The sequence below is a fragment of the Pleurodeles waltl genome, chromosome 4_1, assembly GCF_031143425.1.
Source record: "Pleurodeles waltl isolate 20211129_DDA chromosome 4_1, aPleWal1.hap1.20221129, whole genome shotgun sequence".
Taxonomy (NCBI): Eukaryota; Metazoa; Chordata; class Amphibia; order Caudata; family Salamandridae; genus Pleurodeles; species Pleurodeles waltl.
Window position 1 is genome coordinate 369852663 of NC_090442.1, and position 24225 is coordinate 369876887.

The following is a 24225-nucleotide window of genomic DNA, read 5'->3' on the forward strand; positions in this document are numbered from 1 at the left end:
GCAGTACAAGCTTCCCTGACCCACAGCACCGATACAGCAGCAGTGTAAGGTTCCCTCACACATAGCAGCTACAGCACAGGAAGCAGATGTGCAACCTTCCCTCACACACAGCACATATACAACACAGCACCAGTGCAAGCTTCCTTCACACACAGCACAGGTACAGCACAACAGCAGTGCAAGCTTCCATCACACACAGCACAGGTACAGCACAACAGCAGTGCAAGCTTCCTTTACTCACAGCAGATACAGTACAGCAGCAGAACAATATTCCCCACACACAGGACAGTTACAGCACTGCAGCAGTGCAACTTTCTCTCACACTGAGCAGATACAGCACAGGCAGCAGCAGTGCAAGTTTCCCTCATACACAGTGCAGATACAGCACAGGTAGCAGTGCAGGCTTCCGTCACACACAGCACACATACAGTTCAGGCTGCAGTGCAAGCTTCCCTCATACACAGCGCAGATACAGCACAGCAGTAGTGCATGAAGCACTGGCATTGCCTTTAGGTCTTGGCTTTGGGACCTTATAAGTGTTTAGCCAGAGCTATTCTTCAATTTTGTGCAATGATGGTACTGGTAAACAAGAACTGCCAAGCTTGTTTTTGTAAGCAAACAAAGACTGCACTTCCGAGGCCTGCTCTGCATTCCAGGTATTCCTCTGGGAGCTGGCGAGGGGCTCCAAAGAGACAAGCAATTCTCCACAGAAAATGCAAAAAGAAATATGTGAAATGCTTTACCTAAAGAAAGACCTTTTAGTATTTTCTTCACTGTTAATAATTCTTTTTTCTCTCCCAGAGTGTGATTAAAAGGTTTTTTTACCCTTTTAGTGTGATATTGGAGACACAGGTACAGTTTGTAGAAGGATGCTCCTGCACATTCGAATTTGTAACTACATATAGTTAATGTGGTTTACACAAGCACCAGTAGCTTTATAGACAGAGACATTTATTTTTAGTCATGGAGAAACTAAGCACCTTTCCCAAAATCACAGGATGTTGAGCCTCCCAGACTTAAACACTGTCCCAGCCTCAAAGTTCAAAGTTGAAACAACACATACTCTTGCCTTTGCGCAAAACGTTTAAAAGAACGAAATTCCAGTCATAAAGCCGGTGAAATGTACTTTGAAATGTACCTATAAGCAGCACTTTTAATTGCAGCAGCTCTTTGGGCACTGGCATCTTTTTTTATTTAAGATAAACGTTTTACTTGTTGTTTCCTATTTTTGAGGGCCGATAGTAAAAGACACATATGGGAAAGACAGGTGGAAAAGAAAAACAAAAAAGAGTCACAATGGGAGAAACAGAAAGCTGCACGAGTGAGCTGAAGGGCTAGGGGCTGGCTTTAAATAGATTGAAGAGGCCAGAGATGGCTTCAGTATTATGCTGCCTTAGAATTCTGTGTTTGCACTTTTAATTGAAGCAGCCGCATGTTACGCACTGGAGAGAACACAATGCCCTCAGTGACAAAATAAACATTTTATCTAGCAAGCATCACCTCAGCCAGCCAGCCTGCTGATAAGCATGATTTATTGCCGTGAATGCAGCCCGGTGCCCCCCAGCCAGACAAAGCTAATAAAACTCCTGTGACCTGGGCGCTTTGTAAAGGTGTGTGCGCGGTAGGAAAAGACATCTGCGCGCACGCACACGCGCGCACCTTAAAGGGAACATTGTTTGGGGGTCATTCTGACCCTGGCGGTCATGGACTGCCATGGCGGAGGGCGGCGGAAGCACCGCCAAGAGGCTGGCGGTGCTTCCGTGGCATTCTGACCGCGGCGGTACAGCTGCGGTCAGAAACGGGAAACCGGCGGTGTCCCGCCGGTTTCCCGCTGCCCTGGGGAATCCTCTACGGCGGCGCTGCTAGCAGCGCCGCCATGGGGATTCCGACCCCCTTACCGCCATCCTGTTCCTGGCGGTGTTCGCCGCCAGGAACTGGATGGCAGTAACGGGTGTCGTGGGGCCCCCTAACAGGGCCCCACCAAGATTTTCAGTGTCTGCCAAGCAACTGCACCCGTCGCACCCCTTCCACTCCGCCGGCTCCATTCGGAGCCGGCATCCTCATGGAAGGGGGTTTCCCGCTGGGCTGGCGGGCGGCCTTCTGGCGGTCGCCCGCCAGCCCAGCGGGAAACTCAGAATTACCGCGGTGGTCTTTTGACCGTGCAGCGGTATTCTGACGGCGGTACTTTGGCGGTCGGCCTCCGCCGCCCGCCAAAGTCAGAATGAGGGCCTTTATATCACTTTTCAGTGATATCTCTACAATTTCACATTGCATCTTTATTTGTTTTGACCTACAATTATCCTGATAAATATTATATATTTTTTCTAAACACTGTGTGGTGTATTTTTGTGGTGCTATATTGTGTTATTGTATGATTTATTGCACAAATACTTTACACATTGCCTTCTAAGTTAAGCCTGACTGCTAGTGCCAAGCTACCAGAGGGTGGGCACAGGATAATTTTGGATTGTGTGTGACTTACCCTGACTAGAGTGAGGGTTCTTGCTTGGACAGAGGGTAACCTGACTGCCAACCAAAAACCCAATTTCTAACAGGCCTCTTCAATCCATTTCAAGCCACTTCCTGCTCCTTCAGCTCACGCTTGCAGATTTCTGCTTTCTCCCATTGTGACGCTTTTTCATTTTTCTCTTCCTCAGTCTTTCCCATATGTGTCTTTTGTTCATAGTAAATGCTTTAGGCAGAAAAATAAGTGCCGATGCTCCGCACGGAAAATAACAAGCACAAATTAAGCACTGGGTGGAACTACATGAAGGTTTTTGATGACAAAGAGTTATTGTTTTTGACTCGTAATGCAAGAAGATTACCAGCTGAGCTGTGCAGTGCGTTCTTTACAGGGCGGTTCAATAAAAATAAAATCATTACCTACAGTTTGGGTATTACTTAAACCATTTTATCTGAAACATTTTTGCAGATTTGATGCTTTAAAATGTTTGCTTCAGCCTATGATTGCATTATTTCAGTGTTAAAAGTTTGGGCTACTTTTTGGGCGGGGAACGGTTCATTTTGGGCTTACTTTGGGCTGGTCGTTCAACAGCTTTGGGCTTTAGAAGGCTTTCAAAATCTGGCAACACTAGTGCTGATCAGCCTTCTGCTTGTTATGAACAGAGGAAGAGACAGGACAGGGTGCTGCCATTGGTTGTGGCAAGGCACTTCAGGGCATGGTTGAATGCATTGCTTAATCTGATCAGTTGTGCAAGCTCTGTGAGGGGTAACACTTTTGCATGACAAACTCAGCTCATTTACGATTTGTTTTTTGTCATAATAAAGGGCTGCCCCTGTCAAGATAATTGGACCAGAATGGGAGAACAGAACCATGAAATCACTCTGATAAAGTAGAAAGCATCCACAAGAATACACTGCTAAGTCATTTTTCTTGCGTAATATAGTTCTAAGCTCAAATAACAGTTTTCAACGAAAATTGAATAAACTAATTTTGTTATGTTTATCCAGTTTTAGCATTCATTTAGCTTCAAACTTAGGTGTATCTTTCACATTTTATACGTGAGAAGTATGTGCTCCATTACCTAGCATATAAAAATAGCAAAAGGCGTAACAAAGTTAAACACAGCAAAAAATAGAACAAATTCAGTTTTCACCAAGTTTTGCTACAGTGCAAAAAATGGCTAAGCAATTTGATTTGCATTAACTAGCACACACACAAAAATGTTAAAAAAACATCTGCTCCATTTTCTTGCATGGATGCAAACTTAACATAGCCTGGCCCCAGTACTGAAACACTGGACAGCACAGCAAGAAGTAGTTTTCTGTTCAGATCTGAATAAATAAAGTATTTAGAGGAGAAAAAGCAAAACATCTCTTAAGGTAAAGAATCAAACTGTATTGTACTTTAAGTAATTAACAAATATTTCACCTTAGCAGGTATTAGCTGCATCTGCGATTATAAGATATATCTCTACACCTGAATTTGTGCCACTTAACAAACAATACTGTATGTACTATGCATAAAGGTACCATCCAATGTTCCTGGAGTGTGAGATGTGCTCTGGTAAGAGAAACATTAAAAGAAACATTGAAAAATCCAATAGGTTTTGCCTCTGCGAGAGCTATTGGCTTTGCCAATGTCTTTTAGCCATCTTGTATGGCAGTGTGGAGTAGAGTAGAACGCCATTGAGAAGAGTGGTGTGGAGTGGCAAAATGTTGAGTGGAGTGGAATAGCTTGAAGTGGCACAGAGTAGAGTGAAGTAGAGTAGAGTGGAGTGTGGTACAGTGGCATGGAATGGTGTAGTGTGGTGTGGAGTAGAGTGGAGTGGTGTAGAGTGCACTGGTGTAGAGTAGAATAGTGCAGACTAGAGTGCATTAGTATAGAATAGAGTGGTGTAGAGTAGAGTGACATAGAGTGTAGTAGCATAGGGTGCAGTGATGCAGAGTAGAGTGCAGTGGTGTAGAGTGCTTTAGAGTGGCATAGACGGCAGTGGCAAAGAGTGCAGTGGCACAGCATAGAGTAGTGCAGAGTAGAGTGCCATCACATCAAGTGCAGTGGCATAAAGTGCAGTGGCGTAAAGTGCAAAGTAGAGTGGAGTAGAGTGCAGTAGCCTAGAGTAGAGTGGTGCAGAGTAGAGTGCAATGGCATAGAGTGGTACAGAGAAGAGTAGCGTAGAGTGCAGTGACCTAGAGCAGAGTGGTGAAGAGTAGAGTGCAGTGGTGTAGAGTTCACTGGCATAGAGTACAGTGGTGTAGAGAATAGCAAAGTGGCGTAGAGTGCAGTGGCATAGAGTGCATTAGTGTAGAATACCTTAGCATAGAGTGCAGTGGCTCAGAGTAGAGTGGTACAGAGTAAAGTGCAGTGGCACAGAGCAGAGTGCAGTGGAGTAGAGTACAGGGTAGGGGTGAGTGGGAATAGAAGCTACATGGTTGGGGATGTGGGAGATGGACTGAAAACCCAAGCACTCATATGAAGTGCTTAAACACAAAGAAAAGGGTAGCTCTAAAATTGGGAGCCATGGATGGACACAAGTACTTGGTCCATGCTCAAGGGAGGGCCAAACACAAGAACTTGAAGCCCACATGCTATGATAAATGGAAGAGAAGCAAATGAGTGTGACAGTGAAGCTAACAAACATTAAGCTACGGGCAGGCTATATGTAAACAAACGTCGTGCAGACACAGCACGTGTGTTATCTAAGTGAAACCTAAAAATCAGTGCTTGGCTTTTCGATTTAAGCGTGACCTGTACATCTTGTGGTAAAATATAAGTTCTCAACTGAACATGTGCGTGTGTGTATCACCTTGATTATGGGCATGTCATGGTACCTTTACATGTGGCTTGATAACCAATTACTCAGTGCCTAGAAAATATATTCTTGCAGAAATTGATGTGAGAACATCTTGATGGATTGAAGGCAATCCACATGAGAGATTCTACCTTGACTCTGTCGGTGCGGTTATTGAAGAGTCCGATGCGCCGGATTGTATTGAGGATTGGGTCAGTGGAATCATCTATCATGTTGTGGGTTGTCACAGGTGGTAAAGATTGTCGCTGCAAAGGATTAAAGTTTAAGATTAATCAAAGTCAGGGAAAGGAACTCTTTATGTGATTTACATAATTAAAACAGCAAGGCAACGTGAAAAAATACAAGTTATCTGACATTACAGTATTCTCTTTGTGATTTGCAGATCTCTGCTGGGAGTGGCCAGGCAAATGCAAGAAGGGCATTTCAAATCTGAAGTTGTGTAAGGAGTGTCTATAAGGTGGGGCTTTAGCATTGGGTTCTTGTGGGAGAGGGAATTCGTACCTATTAGCAAAAGAATGCCTGCCATCATTCTTCTGCAATAATCAGCCATGCACTTGTTTCAATCAGGAGTGGGAGGGATTACATCTACAGAACTCAAAACTGCCATGGAAAATAACATTTAAGTAAATGCAGATTAAGAGGAAACACAGAACTGTTAGTCTTATTGTTGCAACAAACAGGATTACAGACTGATCAGATAGTCTTATGTTTCCTCGCTGCTGTCACAATGCATGTGCCTGTCCATTTCTTGTGATAAGATATAAGCCCGATGTTAGAAATGGGGTCTTTGGTTGACAGTCAGGTTACCCCCTGTTCAAGCAAAGACCCTCACTCTAGTTAGGATACAAGAGAATCACCCTCAGCTAACCCCTGCTTACCCCCTTGGTAGCTTGGCAGAGCAGTAGGCTTAACCTCAGAGTGCTGGGCGTAAAGTATTTGTACCAACACACACAGTAACTTAATGAAAACACTACAAAATGACACAACACCAGTTTAGAAAAATAGGAAATATTTATCTAGACAAAACAAGACCAAAACGACAAAAATCCAACATACACAAGTCAAGTTACGATTTTTTTAAAGGTTTAAAATAAAAAGAGTCTTTAGGTAGTTGTAACACCACACTAGCGCTGCTAGCGTGAAAATGTACCTGGTTTGCGTCAAAAATAACCCCGCACGGGCGGTGTGCGTCGAAAGTAACCCTGCACGGCTGTGTGCGTCGAAAACAACTCGGCACGGCGGTGCGCGTTGAAAAAGCCAGCCACACGACGATCCGAAAGTCCCGCGGCGCAGGGTGCGATCTCTCAGCCTCCGTCAGCGATGCTGCGCGTCGTTTCTCCTGCTCCGGGTGTCGGTTTTTCGGTCGCGTTTCCTGCGGCGTCGTTTCTCAGCTGCGGAACCGGCGTCGCGTCGTTTTCTCAGCCGCGATCGGATTCGCGTCGATCTTTTCTCCGCACGGCGCTCGGTGCGTGTATTTTTGTCCTTAGGTTGCCAGCCTCTCCTTTCAGGGTCCCAGGAACTGGAAGGGCACCACAGAGCAGAGTAGGGGTCTCTCCAGAGACTCCAGGTGCTGGCGGAAAGAAGTCTTTGCTATCCCTGAGACTTCAACAACAGGAGGCAAGCTCTACATCAAGCCCTTGGAGATTTCTTCTTCAAGATGGAAGGCACACAAAGTCCAGTCTTTGCCCTCTTACTCTGGCAGAAGCAGCACTGCAGGAAAGCTCCACAAAGCACAGTCACAGGCAGGGCAGCACTTGTTCCTCAGCGATCAGCTCTTCTCCAGGCAGAGGTTCCTCTTGATTCCAGAAGTGTTTCTGAAGTTTGTAAGTTTGGGTGCCCTTCTTATACCCATTTTAGTCTTTGAAGTCACCTTTCTTCAAAGGGGACTCACACCTTCTTGTGAAATCCTGCCTTGCCCAGGCAAGGCCTCAGACACACACCAGGGGGCTGGAGACAGCATTGTCAGAGGCAGGCACAGTCCTTTCAGATGAGAGTGACCACTCCACCCCTCCCTCCTAGCAGAGATGGCTAATCAGGAAATGCAGATCACACCCCAGCTCCCTTTGTGTCACTGTCTGGTGTGAGGTGAAAAACAACCCAACTGTCAAACTGACCCAGACAGGGAATCCACAAACCAGGCAGAGTCACAGAATGGTTTAAGCAAGAAAATGCTCACTTTCTAAAAGTGGCATTTCCAAACGCACAATCTTAAAATCAACTTTACTAAAAGATGTATTTTTAAATTGTGAGTTCAGGGATCCCAAACTCCACATGTCCATCTACTCTCTAGGGGAATCTACACTTTAATCATATTTAAAGGTAGCCCCCATATTATCCTATGAGAGAGAGACAGACCTTGCAACAGTGAAAACGAAATTGGCAGTATTTCACTGTCAGGACATATAAACCACATTACTATATGTCCTACCTTATCCATACACTGCACCCTGCCCTTGGGGCTACCTAGGGCCTACCTTAGGGGTGCCTTACATGTAAGGAAAGGGAAGGTTTAGGCCTGGCAAGTGGGTACACTTGCCAAGTCGAATTTCCAGTGTAAAAATACACATACAGACACTGCAGGGGCAGGTCTGAGACGTGATTACAGAGCTACTTATGTGGGTGGCACAACCAGTGCTGCAGGCCCACTAGTAGCATTTGATTTACAGGCCCTGGCACCTCTAGTGCACCTTACTAGGGACTTACTAGTAAATCAAATATGCCAATCATGGATAAACCACTTACATACAATTTAAACAGGAGAGCATATGCACTTTAGCACTGGTAAAGTGCTCAGAGTTGAAAAGCCAACAGCAACATGTCAGGAAAAAATAGGAGGCAGGAGGCGAAAAAAGACTGGGGATGACCCTGCATAAGCAAAAGTCCAACACGACCCCCTACCAGCCTAAAGCCAGGGGAGAACAATCAATACCTTGATGTACTTCCCTGATTGGGGCGATAGAACAGGGACCCAGGCCCACAACAGCAGGGGCATGTTCCAGTTCTACGCCTTCCTGACTCCAGTTGGATCCCTCTGTCCATACTCTCAGGGCCCACTAAGCTAACCCATGGGGAACCCTTCTCCACATCTACAGACACCATCTGTGCAACACCTAACTTTACTTTGCTCACAGATGTATGGCAATGGGCAGATAGTACCACCAGGGCCAACACAGTGGTGTTGCCCACTCCACCCCCGGGGTGTGACTCTCGTCCTCCCCCCCCCAGGGGCAACTCTGTCCACCAGGACAGCAAGCCACAGTGACCCCAGACAACTGTTAGGGATGAGAGCCCGACCTCAGGCCTCTCTAACCACGGTGACTGTGGAGAGTGGGGGGTGGTAGCCCCAGGTGCCTGGCACCCTTTGACCACTCTCTCTTCCACCAGGTCAGGGATGTTAACCTGACCCTGGTCCTCTCCTCTGGGGCTCTGTACCCTCCCTGCAGAAGCGGCACCCCCAGAGTCAAAAACTGTCAGGGTGCTTGTAGAAGCAGTCCTGCACAATTCTTCCATCAGTGCAGGGATGTTAACCTGCAACTGATCCTCCAACCTGGGGTCTGTACCTTCAGGTTGGACCAGGGCCAGGGGTGAGGCTTCCCTCCCCCTGCCCTCTCTTCTGGGGTCCTGAACCACCCAACTAGGAGTGGCCCCCCCAGAAGACAACATGGTAGGGGCACTGTTAGCAGTAGCCCCTTCCTCCAGGTCAGGGGGGACACCCTTAACCTGGCCTCCCAATCCAGGGTCCGTACCCACAGACTGGATCACTGCCTGGCAAACCAGGACTTCCTGGGGGGCATACCTACCCCCTACCAGGTCAGAGTTTACCCTCTGAACCTGGTCATCCAACCTAGGGTCACCACCCTGCGGTTGAACCACTGCCTGGCACACCAGGACTTCCTTGGGAGCACACTTACCCCCCATCAGGTCAGAGTTTACCCCCTGAACCTGATCATTCAACCCAGAGTCACCACCCTGCGGTTGAACCATTGCCTGGCACACCAGGACTTCCAGGGGGGCACACTTACCCCCTCAAGGGACACACTGTCCCGAAGGGCCACCCAAGAGTCTGGCTGGCGCAGGTCCCCTGACCTCTGCCCATCTGACAGAGTCTGGATTCCCCCCAACCCAGAAATGGTCTCACCAAGGTCATTCATGGGGGGCTCTGCTCTCAGAGCTGACCCCTGACCCTCCAGGTTCTCCACTGGGGTCCGCAACCCCCTCTCAACCCTCTGTCTGGACTTCTGCACCCCCTCACTAGGAGTGGTACTGCCAGACACCAGAACTGGTGGGACGCTGGCTACAGCCGCCCCCCCAAGTTCTCCTGACACTGTGGGGTCTCCCTCAACAGATGGCCCTATGGTACAGGCTAGGCTCCCCTCCTGGTGTTCCCGCAGGGAACCCTCCAGGACCTGGGACCGGATCTCGGGCACCTTGGGCCTCAACCCATCCCCATTCCCTCTCCTCCGAGACTGGACATGGGGTCCCTCACCCATCCCACTACACTGGGACCTACCTGGGACACTACAATCCTTCCCTACCTCACCTGGTTGGGAACTACCTAGACCACTCCTCTCAGGAGCACCCCCAAATGCCTCTTCAGACTCTCTGGTACTCACCCAGAAGTCTGCCTCCATTGTAAGCTCCCTGGGGTCAGAGAACTCACACTCCACCTGGTGTCGGCATAGCTCTGGAAAATAAGGACTAGACATATGCTCTCCAGCAATTACATCACTCAGCCCCTCACATGAATTAACCAAAGTACCCTTCACCCAACCATCCAGTGACTCTGCTTTGAAAAAGCACCCCACATCACCCTCCTGAGACTGGTGAGACAGTACCTGACTGTCCCTGACACTCAACCCACACTCTTCTGGGATGTTTTCACACTCCATAACCAGGACTTCTACCTGGGGGGAACCCCTCTCCCTGCCACTCTCACCTAGAGTCAGTAGAGTGTCCCTCCCACCAGTAGGAATATGACTCCCCATGCCAGTTCCCCAATCCACCTCAGGGACCCTGTGCATCACTGGAGCTACCTCATACCCCTGAACCTCCTGGCGTGTGTTAACTCCCTCCTTCAAGTAGGGCACCACCTCTCTGGGCATGTGCACTTCGGCAGCATCACTGGATATACAATTGTTGCTGCCACCATTCCAGCTGGACTCAGCCCTCATGACTTCCAGCTCTTTCAATTTAAGCTCGTAAGCATAAATCATTTTTTTAATCTCTAAGTTCCTCCTCCTTTCTTCCAACTCCCAATTGAGCTTTTTCATCTCCCATTGGAACTCCCTCTCTGCCTGTCTGTCCTGTAACTCTTCAGGAGTCAGACCCTTGGGTGACACCCTGCCACCCCTCCTGGGGACCCTCCCCCCAGGCGTAACAGGTTCCTCCACTACACCACTGTGTATCCTCTGCACTTCCCCCCCCATATTCTCCTCCTCTGTGTGCCTTCCAGCCTTCTTGATTGTCACCCAGGCCCTCTGTGCCTGTTGCAGCTCCCCCTCCCTGGTGGAGCTCTCAGTGGGACAGTCAAGATCTTTAAGGAACTGTTTCAATTGAGCAACTGAGTACTCCTTCAGTTTCTCCGTTTCAAACACAGCTCCAGCTGTTGCATCTCCAGATTGAGACATGATGGTCACAAGTGCAAAGTTCCAAAAGGCAGAAAAAAATAATTTCCCAATGAAGTAAAAAGAATCAGTCAAGGGATCAGCAAAATCATGGAAGTAGAATAAAAAGAGTCCTTAAGAGAAAAATCAAAAGATCACCAAACAAGTAGTATGTGGTCACGTAGTGGTCTGAGATCAAAACAGTAGTGTACACTTAATTACTGTATGTCAAGTACAAATACAAGTCCAAATCCCGACCGCTGGTCACCAATGTTAGAAATGGGGTCTTTGGTTGACAGTCAGGTTACCCCCTGTTCAAGCAAAGACCCTCACTCTAGTTAGGATACAAGAGAATCACCCTCAGCTAACCCCTGCTTACCCCCTTGGTAGCTTGGCAGAGCAGTAGGCTTAACCTCAGAGTGCTGGGCGTAAAGTATTTGTACCAACACACACAGTAACTTAATGAAAACACTACAAAATGACACAACACCAGTTTAGAAAAATAGGAAATATTTATCTAGACAAAACAAGACCAAAACGACAAAAATCCAACATACACAAGTCAAGTTATGATTTTTTTAAAGGTTTAAAATAAAAAGAGTCTTTAGGTAGTTGTAACACCACACTAGCGCTGCTAGCGTGAAAATGTACCTGGTTTGCGTCAAAAATAACCCCGCACGGGCGGTGTGCGTCGAAAGTAACCCTGCACGGCTGTGTGCGTCGAAAACAACTCGGCACGGCGGTGCGCGTTGAAAAAGCCAGCCACACGACGATCCGAAAGTCCCGCGGCGCAGGGTGCGATCTCTCAGCCTCCGTCAGCGATGCTGCGCGTCGTTTCTCCTGCTCCGGGCGTCGGTTTTTCGGTCGCGTTTCCTGCGGCGTCGTTTCTCAGCTGCGGAACCGGCGTCGCGTCGTTTTCTCAGCCGCGATCAGATTCGCGTCGATCTTTTCTCCGCACGGCGCTCGGTGCGTGTATTTTTGTCCTTAGGTTGCCAGCCTCTCCTTTCAGGGTCCCAGGAACTGGAAGGGCACCACAGAGCAGAGTAGGGGTCTCTCCAGAGACTCCAGGTGCTGGCGGAAAGAAGTCTTTGCTATCCCTGAGACTTCAACAACAGGAGGCAAGCTCTACATCAAGCCCTTGGAGATTTCTTCTTCAAGATGGAAGGCACACAAAGTCCAGTCTTTGCCCTCTTACTCTGGCAGAAGCAGCACTGCAGGAAAGCTCCACAAAGCACAGTCACAGGCAGGGCAGCACTTGTTCCTCAGCGATCAGCTCTTCTCCAGGCAGAGGTTCCTCTTGATTCCAGAAGTGTTTCTGAAGTTTGTAAGTTTGGGTGCCCTTCTTATACCCATTTTAGTCTTTGAAGTCACCTTTCTTCAAAGGGGACTCACACCTTCTTGTGAAATCCTGCCTTGCCCAGGCAAGGCCTCAGACACACACCAGGGGGCTGGAGACAGCATTGTCAGAGGCAGGCACAGTCCTTTCAGATGAGAGTGACCACTCCACCCCTACCTCCTAGCAGAGATGGCTAATCAGGAAATGCAGATCACACCCCAGCTCCCTTTGTGTCACTGTCTGGTGTGAGGTGAAAAACAACCCAACTGTCAAACTGACCCAGACAGGGAATCCACAAACCAGGCAGAGTCACAGAATGGTTTAAGCAAGAAAATGCTCACTTTCTAAAAGTGGCATTTCCAAACGCACAATCTTAAAATCAACTTTACTAAAAGATGTATTTTTAAATTGTGAGTTCAGGGATCCCAAACTCCACATGTCCATCTACTCTCTAGGGGAATCTACACTTTAATCATATTTAAAGGTAGCCCCCATATTATCCTATGAGAGAGAGACAGACCTTGCAACAGTGAAAACGAAATTGGCAGTATTTCACTGTCAGGACATATAAACCACATTACTATATGTCCTACCTTATCCATACACTGCACCCTGCCCTTGGGGCTACCTAGGGCCTACCTTAGGGGTGCCTTACATGTAAGGAAAGGGAAGGTTTAGGCCTGGCAAGTGGGTACACTTGCCAAGTCGAATTTCCAGTGTAAAAATACACATACAGACACTGCAGGGGCAGGTCTGAGACGTGATTACAGAGCTACTTATGTGGGTGGCACAACCAGTGCTGCAGGCCCACTAGTAGCATTTGATTTACAGGCCCTAGCACCTCTAGTGCACCTTACTAGGGACTTACTAGTAAATCAAATATGCCAATCATGGATAAACCACTTACATACAATTTAAACAGGAGAGCATATGCACTTTAGCACTGGTAAAGTGCTCAGAGTTGAAAAGCCAACAGCAACATGTCAGGAAAAAATAGGAGGCAGGAGGCGAAAAAAGACTGGGGATGACCCTGCATAAGCAAAAGTCCAACACCCGATGAGTGGTCTACATATTTTGACTGTTTAAATCTTCCTTTGTACCACATTCTTGAATGAGAGGAGTTTCAGGTAAACCAGCTTTGAATATAGCAGACCTTTTAAGTTACTCAGTGTAATCTTCGAACAAAAGAATTTAATCAAGGAATCTACACATTGACCAGTAACACCCAGATGTGTTTGTCTGATGACCACTCACTTGAAAAATTTATGTATCTGATAATAAGTGACCTTCACAACAATGATGTGGCCATAGGGGATCAACACATAGAATTATGCTCTAACAGTAACTACTATATGTAAAGATTTACACACTACAGGACACAATCCATCAAGGTCACTCCTCCAAAGCTCTGGGCCACACCATTCTGATAAATTCTAAAGAATACCTTCAGGGCTACAACATCAAACACTTGCAGATGCTTGTATCGAAAGGGTGGATAGGATCTCTGGGGTGATATTTCTTCGGGGGGTGCACATGGCCCTGAAGGAATGTCTGCCAGATCTGGGCTCCGAAGTGGTGCCAGTGGAGCACGGCATCTGCATAGCAGAGCCTGCACCGCTTGCTGGTGTCTGCCACCACCCTTTGTTCTTGTGGGGCATGCCAGCTGCTCTTGTAAGTGAAGGATAAACACAGTTGACATGGTCGGAAAGACCTGGTGGCAGTGTTAAGACGTGCATAGAGGTGTGCCTCAGCAAAGGTCTAAATATGGGCCGATGGTCCTAACCACATTTACACGTTAGCCTCAACTGGGGCAAAATGACAGTTCATGCCAATGAGTGCTACCTGTCACCACCCATCTCCAAGGATGTCAGTGTCCCTTGACGGTGAGCAGTTCCTTGAGCGTCTGCCTCCTACGCTTCGGCTCACCATTTCAAAGAGGGGAATATCAATATCCCCTCACCTCTCCAGAGCAATGTTTTAGGGTGCGCATAGGGCTCATTATTTCCTCCTTTTTATATATATATATGCAACTCCTCAAGGACATCATGAAAGTATTCGTTCTACCCATAGGAGGGTAACACACTGATCTAGCTGACATTAAACAACACATTTTTCAGCAATACCCGTGTGTCTCAACTGACTTGAAGTGAAAGTGGATGTGAACAGACTCAAACTAAACAAAGTAAGACAGTGTTACTTATGTTAAAGGAACACGAATAGTACATTGCAAACCTGACCTCAAAATCAAAAGTCGACGCAAACCGAGAGTAAGACAAAAATATTTTGAGGAAGCTTGACAGATCATTATGGAGTCCTCATACCTGTTTATCAACACTAACCTATTTTAAAGAAACAATGCCACAGCTGCAGCATATCTCCCAAGTGTATCCAGAGTCACTCACAAAAACGTGGACAAATGCTCAATTTGCTTGATTTTCAGATGAGGTAAAATTGAATACAACGAATCCAAATGAAAATCTTCAACATATTCTTTATCTTGAAAACCTGGCCATCCTGAACATACTTTGGGCATCCCTCATATCTTATTCTATTGGCAATCTCCATTTTAGTTACAAACAAGTTAACAACGAACATATGTTTTGTTATGTTATAGTTTTTTGCTAAGTGCCTTAAACTGAATTTGTTTCCTAATAAGGAGCCAATACAATGTCTGGATTGTTGAAGCAACAGACTTGTACACCCCTAACAGGAGATGAGGGGCAGTATTTTGGGAGGCTTGTAATTTATTCAGATGTTGCTGTAACATGCCAAGGTAGATCCCTTTACAATAATCCTGTTTTGAGAGCACCAGTGCCTCAAGAGGGACGAAAGGGAGAACTTTTTAAAATAGTTTCAGTGTCTAGAAGGTGGAAGAGGTGACTGCACTAATCTAGTCTCCAAAAGCGAGATTATTGTCCAATATAATTCTTAAAGTCTTGTCCTTGTTGACTGGTGAGGGTAATGTTCCCATGTCCTCCGGTTACTAATGTGGCAACCAGAAAGAAATCTGGTTCCCAAATAAAATCACCTCAGTCTTCTCAGAATTAAGTTTAAGTCAGTTTTTATCCATCCATTGACTAACTGCAAACATGCAGTCATGGAATCTTGTTCCTGTAGTCTTATAGTTATTGGTCCTAGTGACAACAATTTGTCTGTCACCGACATAGGAAGTTAAAGAAAAGCCAAAGGATCTGATCACAAAGGACAGGTTGATAACATAGATATTAAACAATGTAGGACTCAGCGTGGCCCTTGGGGGACCACCCAAGGTAATAAAAAAGATGTTGACACCAGATGACCCATGGCCACCACCTCCTCCCAATCTGAGAGGGAGGGATGGAGGAGAGCCAGAGCAGACCCGCCAATTCAAATCGCTCTGAGGCGCTCAACAAGCAAATCAAGATGAACGGTGTCAAATGCTGCCAACAAGTCAAGTAGAACAAGTGTGGCACTTCCACCTTCATCCAAGACAGCTCTTATCTTTTCATTTGCTTTAATAAGGGCAGCCTCAGTGCTATGCCCACTGTGAAAGACGAATTGTGTGGGGTCTAGAATGTGTTTACTTTAAAATAAAGTGTGAAAGCTGCTGATTTGTTGCTTTTTAAATAATTTTTGTGGGTAATGGGAGACAAGAGATAGGCCTGTAGTTGTTGGTCTCATCTGGGTCCAAAGTCGATTTCTTTAATAAAGGGAGAATCGAGGCCTTCTTCCATGTTTTGGGAAAATAACCTGTAGTAAACATGGAATTAAAAATGGGTGTAGCAATGGTATCTGGCACTAATTTGCACACAGACAGGTGTCAGGGGTCAAAAAGCGAGCTGGATTTAGCTAGGAGAAGATATTTAGTTGTTGCACAAGTTGCAAACTATTATATACGTAATATATACATAACGTTTCAGTACTTTTCCCCAGTCAAAGAACTCCCGTATTCTGCTACCACACTAGAAACTATACTAGTCCAGAGTCTAGGGGTATCACCATTAAGAAATATGAACTTTAAGACAGCTTTTGTACTCAACATCCTTCTGAAGTTATTAACCTTACCGCACACAGAGCAGTACCAAAGGGCACCATAAGCCCAAACCAAAAAGTGATAAGTATTGTCACAACTAGAATGGGTAAGTGAGTGTAAAGAAGTCAGCCACCTCAAATGACATGTTCCTATGCGAGGGCCCTACATGCCACCTTTTCCAAATCAACGTTTTATTGAGTTGGAATAAACTGCTTGAAATGGAAAAATTAAAGTGCAGGTACTCTGTGCCAGAGTACCTGCTTGTTTCCCAGAAGTGCCGGTACTCTCCAATTAAAAGTATTACGTTTTCCCTCAGATGTGCCGGTACTCACCCTCTCAAAATAAAAAAGTGCCGGTACTCAGTACCGGACAGTACCGGCCCATTTAAAGCACTGGAATAAAGCAATTAAATCAATTGACTCTCCAAATGCATACAGTCCCGCTTCGCGTTCACTAATTTTCACAAGAAGTTGCAATCCAATGCATAAACTAAAACCCCAAGTGATGTGTCCTAGAAAGAGATTGAACCAAAGGATTCAAAATCTCACAATGTTTCTCTAAAGTAAGATGTTACTACAGTTTGTGAAAACAGTCGTATTGTTCCGAGCTTCCTGAGTTTCCCAGAGTAGATACAGTTATGAAACTACCAACAACCGAAACATTTGCTGTTAACAGTTTCATGCAAACAGAAATTAACATCATATTTTTAACAAGCTAGTCAAGCCAATGAATGTTGAAGGAAAGTTTTCCACCTGCCAATAATTTTTTTGTGGTGTACATAAATAGAAAATGTTTCATTTTTATCGTTTACAAACAGCCCTGGAGATACTCTCTGTCTTCAAATAATCAGTGCGGTTCAACCAGTGATTTTGCCATAGGTTATCGATACGGGCAAATAATAAAAAAAAATACCCATGCAAGCCACAACCCTTGTGAAAAATCCATGTAATTTCTATTGACTAGACTCAAAATTTCTGCAGATACATTCCAGATTTATATTTGTGATGGGAATGCAATATACCACTCTAAGGCCTGACGTCTTTTTAATCCTAATGTTAAAGTTTCCTACCAAAATACTTGGATAACTATTCAACAGCCACATGTTTCCCTTTCACCCTTGACCTGTTATAAGGCAGGAAGGTTTTTAAATGCAACACTTAGACACTTAACACTTAAAGGAAGGAGCTGACTAATTCACGGGGTTGCTATCTTTGTGTATATTTTGAATTAGATAATAGTTTATTTGTTTTTATGTTTAAATTGACGTTTACATTCTAAAGTTTTGTTATGATTATGTACTTGTATTATTTTAACACTGTGTAAAGGATATGTTTGTAAATAATAGGTGTAAAGGTTTTTTTATTTTCTTGTAATAGTATATGAAATATTTTGCATTAGTAAAAATGATTTGTGTATGGAATTTAATGATGATTTAATGCAGTTTTTATGGCTCTGTGATAGAAAAACAATTAACAAAATGACTGACTGCCAACTGTAAAGAGGGACTCTTTCCTGTGAGAAAGAAATCAGAAGCGTTCCCTCTGTGTGAAAATCGAATACACGCAGTCGTGCCATCAAGGGGAAGTCGTTAATCCAAACATAGCTCGGATTGGCAGAATAAAGTGAGGGCACTTTTTATTGTAATGTAATACATGGGATTCTGTAATTCCCTGTATATACGTCAGACTGTACCTTCTTTATAATCCATCCCTTGTGATGCAACCAGTCGCCAATTACAATGAAAACATGTCAGAACCAACTATTATAAGTTATTACAGTCCCGTTCTGAGGCCACAGTGGCTGCTGCCAGAGCCAGCAGCCCAGGTGAAAGGCAGGCCAGGTCATGGAGCACATCTGAAGGAGCTGTTTAAAGCTTTAAAGCAACAAAACTGAACCTTGCCTTTTTCTGCTCCATATTAATAGCTTACCATGAGAGTGAGAATATGTTTTTTACACACATAGATAGAGAAAAGCTAGAATCTTTTCTAATGTGTTTACTTTTGCACTAGAAGTTTTATTTTGATTCTTCATGTTTGCAGCCATGATTGCTCTTTAATATGAAAGAGTTATGCACCAAGGATTTAAGTAGTTTGTGGGAAAGGTGATGTTGTGACCATTTATTATATGAGCTAAAGTACCCTCTGGCGTACATGAAAAGGATATTGCAAGTCAGCTCAGAGTTCCATAACTTAAGAAACATGGCCTATGGCTTCCATCATCTATATGGTTACAGAACTCTTCCCTGACTTTCCTTGTAACATATGGTAGGGAGTACTTTATCCCTTATATATTTTGTATGATTACAACATTTGTGTGGTGCAGTTTACCTTTTGCCTGGTTCATAGTACTTTAAAGTAAGATATAAGTTTATATTCTAATTTGCATTTTGTAATATTGTGTAGGTTGTACATGCATAGTGAAGATTCTAGACAGTATCCCCAAACTTAAATTCAGAGCATGTGGTGTGGGAAGTCAGAGCTGGTGAGGGGATCGATGAAGGAGCATTCACAGCTTCTCTGATGCCCAGGGACAGTTAGGGCGGGGGCTGGTGAAGCAGCTGCTTGATGCCCTTGCAACACAATACAGTTGGGTCCAGTGTCCCTGGGCCTGAAATTACCAGGTGTGGAGTTCACAGACCTGGTAATTCTGGGCCTGGGGACACCAGGAAAACAGGAATTCCCTGCAACGTACCCCTTCCGTTATTACCACCATGGACCATTTGCAATGAGAACTTCAGTAAGGTCTGCAAATTGTTGGAGGTAGATAAATTGACATAGCAGGGGAGTCTGGTGGTCCTTGGTGCCATCAATATTTATGTACATCTGGTCTTGAATATTTAACTACATCTTCCTTTATATGGTAATCACAGTGCAAATGCCAAGACAGGGCTGGTGACTGCAGTGCAATGGAGAGAATGGATGGACCCTTTCACTCGCTCTGTCTCTATATGATCCCAATCCATGACTAATATATATTTCGCCATGTACCTGTGCAAATAACATTATGTTGCAAAGACAGATTTGGACGCTACTAAACTGCTGAAACTCATCTGATGGGCAATAGAGCAGAAACAGGTCACAGAGCCCAAACCATAATGGGTGTAGCCATTTGCCTCTGCTGTCGTCTGGTCTGTCCCAATATGGCTCTGTAAACTAGATGAAGTGCAACTCTTTGGCTATTTACTCTCAGGGAAGTGAGGATGAAGGCCACTGGAATCATGCAATTCTGTGGCTGCGTGTTTTTCGCATAGTTATGGATTTGCCGCTTTTGACACATAATCCATCATCTGCTGCAGATTTTAACAAAACAAAATTTGTTTCTAGCTCAAATGGAACAAAAGTTACTAAAACATAGCAACAAGTGTTCTTGTGCACCGGTAGGCCTGTCACAATGGTTGACTGGTCAGTTGTTCAGTTGCTTATTGCTGCATTTGCCTGCTAAATTAGTGCTGATCGGGTATAATATCTTCCCAGAGACTGTTACTTTGTGTAAAAATGTCCAAATAATAAAGTAATGCTAACAAAATATACTGCCTTATGCCTCATAAATTTCCTTTTCTTGCTGAGTTATTGAGTCAACCCTGCTGCATAATTTGGTCCTCCCTGCTGCATAATTTAGATTTGGCTTGCGTAGCGCTGAATGGTGTGGTCGGCAATATGTCACTTTTGGTCTATAATCCAGTGATGCAGGACCATAGGTGGTAGTCTAATATTTCATTCAGCCACTGGGGTTGAACAGTGCAGCAAGTGTTCCTCTCTGGCAGTAGTTCTGGCCTTTGATGTAAGTGCAGACAAATTCTCTTCTTTAAAAGCTGCTGCCTCTGTGTCCAGTAAATGATTTCCACTTCAGGGGTGAGGACATCTTCTTGTGGGGTACACATCATCAGGTAGTGGCAACACAGCTGGGGTGTCAGTAAGGACAATGTTGTTTTGACTGATAGTGTCTTTACTCATTTCACACTGGGAGAGACCGCCCTAAAAATCTGGGTAGGCACCAGCCTCACTCCCTCTGGTAGATGCTTCTTGTGGATGTTCAACACTCTAGGAACACAGTGGGTTTATCCTCCTTGACAGTCCTGCAGGAATAGGCATTCTCCTATCTCTCAGTAGAGGGGCAGGCTTCTAGGCACTATGCAGACCCTCAACATCTCCAGAAAGTTGAACAGAGTAATTCCTTTGGTCCTGGGAGACTTGATATCACACATCAACCCTGGCCACACAGCTGCAGTGCTCTCTGTTCCTTCTCTTGGTCAAGAGGAACTTGGAACTGGAACAAAGTGAGTGGTCTTGGCCCACTTTTATATACATTTTCCAGATAGGGGATCTTAGACCTGTCGGCATAGGGGTGGTATTCCTCCAAACATTTCCCTCTCTTCCTCCATTTTTCTGGACTTATTTTGTTTGTTTTAGGAATCTGAAAACTTTAGCCCTGCCAACCAGCGCTAAATTGCTCGTGCTTACTCCACTAAAATATGGTTTAATTGGCTTATACCCAATAGGCATTTTTAATTGACTTATAATTCCCTTGTAGAGTGGTATCCCATATACACAGGGCCTTTAAATTAAATGCTACCAGTGAGCCCACAGCATGTATTGTGCCACCCACTTAAGCATTACCTTGCAACATGTTGCAGGCCTGCCACTGCAGCCTGAATGCAGTTTTAAACTGCTATGTCGACTTGACAATAAACTCCTGTGCTAAGCCTTAAACTCTTCTTTTATTACATATAAGTCATCCCTAAGCTAGGCCCTAGTTTTCGCATAGGGCAGGGTGTATTGTAGTTAAAAGGTTGAACATTTACTTTTAAGTTTTACAAGTCCTGGTAGTGAAAAACTCCTAAATTCATTTTCCAGTAATTTGAGTCCGACCCTCCCATAGGATAACATTGGAAATCCCTTACTGCATTTAATTAGCTGTAATTCCCAACTGGCAGCAGGTAGCTGCATCATGTCTGATGCCTTTGGACTTATAATGAAAACCCCTATTTAATGGTAAAGTTGGGTTTTTGATCACAATTTTAAAAATGCTACATTTGAAAAGTTGGCATTTTTCTGCCTTAGCCATTTGTGCCTGCAGCCTGGTCTTAGTCACATGACTAGGTGTAATTAACATTTAGACTTTGTTTATTCCTCCCAGACAGTCATAATAGACAAATTTGGTGTGCCTAAATGGCCATCTGCTGGCAGGATGAGGGTGGAGCTAGGCACAGCCCGACTTGCAACTGAATATCCTGTGCTCTGTCTTCAAACAAAGGACCTAACAACCCCACATTGTCACTGCAGCCAGCATGGAGCCAGGGCAGGGGAGACAGGGAATTCCATGTGCTTCAAATCCACTATCTAGAAACTTATCCCACATTCCAGAAGGAGGGCACCAGGGTATAAAAAGGGGACCCCAGACACCAACTCTTCAGTACACTTCTAGACCTGTGGATACTCTGCCAGGATGAAGGACTGTTGAGCTGCTGGAAGGACGCCTACTCTGCTGGACTGCTGCCCTGCTGGATTTCTGCCTTGTTGCGCTGCTGCTCTGCTGCCTTCTGCCTGGGTACAAGGACTGGACCTTCATCTGCCCCAAGACGTCCAGAGTGATTCACAAGGCCTAGTTTGCTGGAATCCTCTTCAGAGCCACAGGGACACAAAAGGCTTCCTAGCTCTCTAATCAGCACTTGGACCCAGCGTGAGTGAGTCCTCTTCCTCCAAGTGGTGCCCCTCCAGTCCTGGACCCTTGTAAGTGGTGCGAAAAGTGCACAGATAGCCAAAATCCAAAAGTGCTGACTTAAAAACCTTTTGGCTAAAAACTGTGCTAAGAACCATGAGGAGACTGGGACCAGCCTACTTGTTTATCCGAACGAGGTGCACCACCGATCAGATTGACTTTGTGGCTTATCCTGCTATTTTCTTCTCTGCAGCAGCAAATCTTTTTCAGCGGTCCTTCGCAAAGGAATATCCGGCATCATTGAACCGTCTTCCACTACAGCTCTCTGCCTCGCACCCGTTGGAGATTTCTGACTTCCATTTCAGAGACTGAGTCCGGCCATTGAAATCTCCAGCGCAGCTTCAACCCAAGGCTATCCGGCATTTCCTCATCAGACATCTTCTGCAGCCTTGCCCCATTGAACTTTACCTTCTCAGAACATATTTCAGGAAGGTAAGCTCTGACTGGGCCCAATCCACTTTTGCATTCAACTCGAGCTTTATTGTGGTCAGCCATATTTTTCAGTTTTGACCTGGTCTCACGTGACTAGAAGTCTGCGGTTGGAGCTTTGATCTTTAGGGTGCTAGTATTTACTAAAAACTTAAAAAACTCATAACTCTGGTTCTACTGATTAGATTTTTCTATCAAATGGTTTATTAAAATGAATCAATTTTTCTAAATTGGTTTTGGATTTTTCTTGTATTGTGTTTTTACTTTGTTACTGTTTGGGTGCTGCAAAAATACTTGCATAAATATTGCTTCTTAGTTAAGCCTGACTGTTTTTTGTGCCAAGCTACCTAGGGTAAGCACAGGTTAATTTAGTGAGTTTTTCTGGTTCACCCTGAGAGGGAATGTGGCTGTTGCTTGGCCAGGGCTGAAGGGCCAGTCAACCAACAACACAATTTCTAACACTGTCTTTGCTGAGGCAGGTGGGTCATCCTTGGTAGCTTCTAGTTTTTGATGTTTGATGAATGTTTGATCAACCCAGTTTATTATTTTCCTACTCTTCACTATTGTTTCACAGTGGGCAGAAATGCATTCATACATATGTTACGTCAAGCAACGTGATAGTTGGAAGCCTGTCAAAGTGGGATTGGTATAGGTCTCATCTAATTTCTGTGGCAATGCAGTCTACAGACCGTGATCAGAGGATGTCATATTCCCTGAGAAAATAACTAATAGTCTAGGTAGTCAGGCTAAAGACTGACAATATGGAACTCCTCATGATCCACACTACTGTGAGAAATTTTTGTGTAATCATTAATCCAAATATTACAAGCAGACCAGAGAGAACACCATTTAATTCAATCCCTGAACTGAGGGGGGCCATGGATCACTGTAGTGATGTTACACAAAAGGAGGCAGGGTGAACAAGTCTGAAGCATTCTAAATGTGTAAGGTGCTGTTATTTGAGCAAAGGGGGTGGTGAAATACACCCCCCATAACTGTATTAGGAGTGGATTCTGTTGCCAGATTACTAGAGATATGCCACCTTAGACCAACAAAGTATTAATTCAAGTAGAGTATATCAATGAGCCTTAACTTGTAACACAAAATAAATCTATATTTATTCAGATAAGTGCCAAGCATTTGCCACAGAAACAAAGAATATACAGTTTGATACAGCATAGCCCTTATCTCCTATAACCTAATTACAATCAACTCTATGGTATTATATTTAAATATAGTTTACCAATCATTGTTAGGTGTCATATTGGCTAAATTATCACCCAGCTGTGTCTGTGGCATGGCTGGCAATTTCAGGTAACATCTCTGCTTCAAGATACTAATGTCACAGCCTTTTCCTTTGCTAGTTAAAGTCCCATTTTGCCATTTCCTCAATTGCACTGGAGATAAACCATTTTTTATATGGAAGAATTGCGTCAAAGTGCTGGGTCAAGGATGGTAATAGAATCTGTATTATGAATGACTATTAGGATGTTGTGGTCTGTTAGGAATGATGAAGATGTGATACGTAAAAACTATGAGAATGGTTGCATTTTTATTTCTTGCAGATAAGTGCAAGAAAACCCCCTGCATTCAGAGTTTTACAGCTAACTGAATTAATTAATAAACAACTGTAATACCGAGGCACTGTGAAATAAGTTCCCTCTGGGATTAAATAAAGAATGTTTTTGAGTTTTTCTTCTGGAATACTAGTGTTTGCCTTTGATGAGCATGATTAATAGGTGGACTGTTTCATATCCAAGGTATTCATGATGAAAAACCTCTACCTTATATTGACCTTCAATGAGTCACTGGATATGGATATGTTTTACTAATGTGTAGAAAACTGTTTTTGTC

The 24225-nt window shown here is 44.7% G+C and overlaps 1 protein-coding gene across 1 annotated transcript in view; it reads right to left on the reverse strand.

Moving 5' to 3' along the window:
- The window catches only part of GYS2 (glycogen synthase 2), a 498387-nt gene that overhangs the window by 138797 nt on the left and 335365 nt on the right, over positions 1-24225 (reverse strand). The window contains exon 11 of the mRNA XM_069228538.1: positions 5405-5518. Within this exon, the coding sequence (XP_069084639.1) occupies positions 5405-5518 (114 nt within the window). The remainder of the gene's footprint in view (positions 1-5404; positions 5519-24225) is intronic.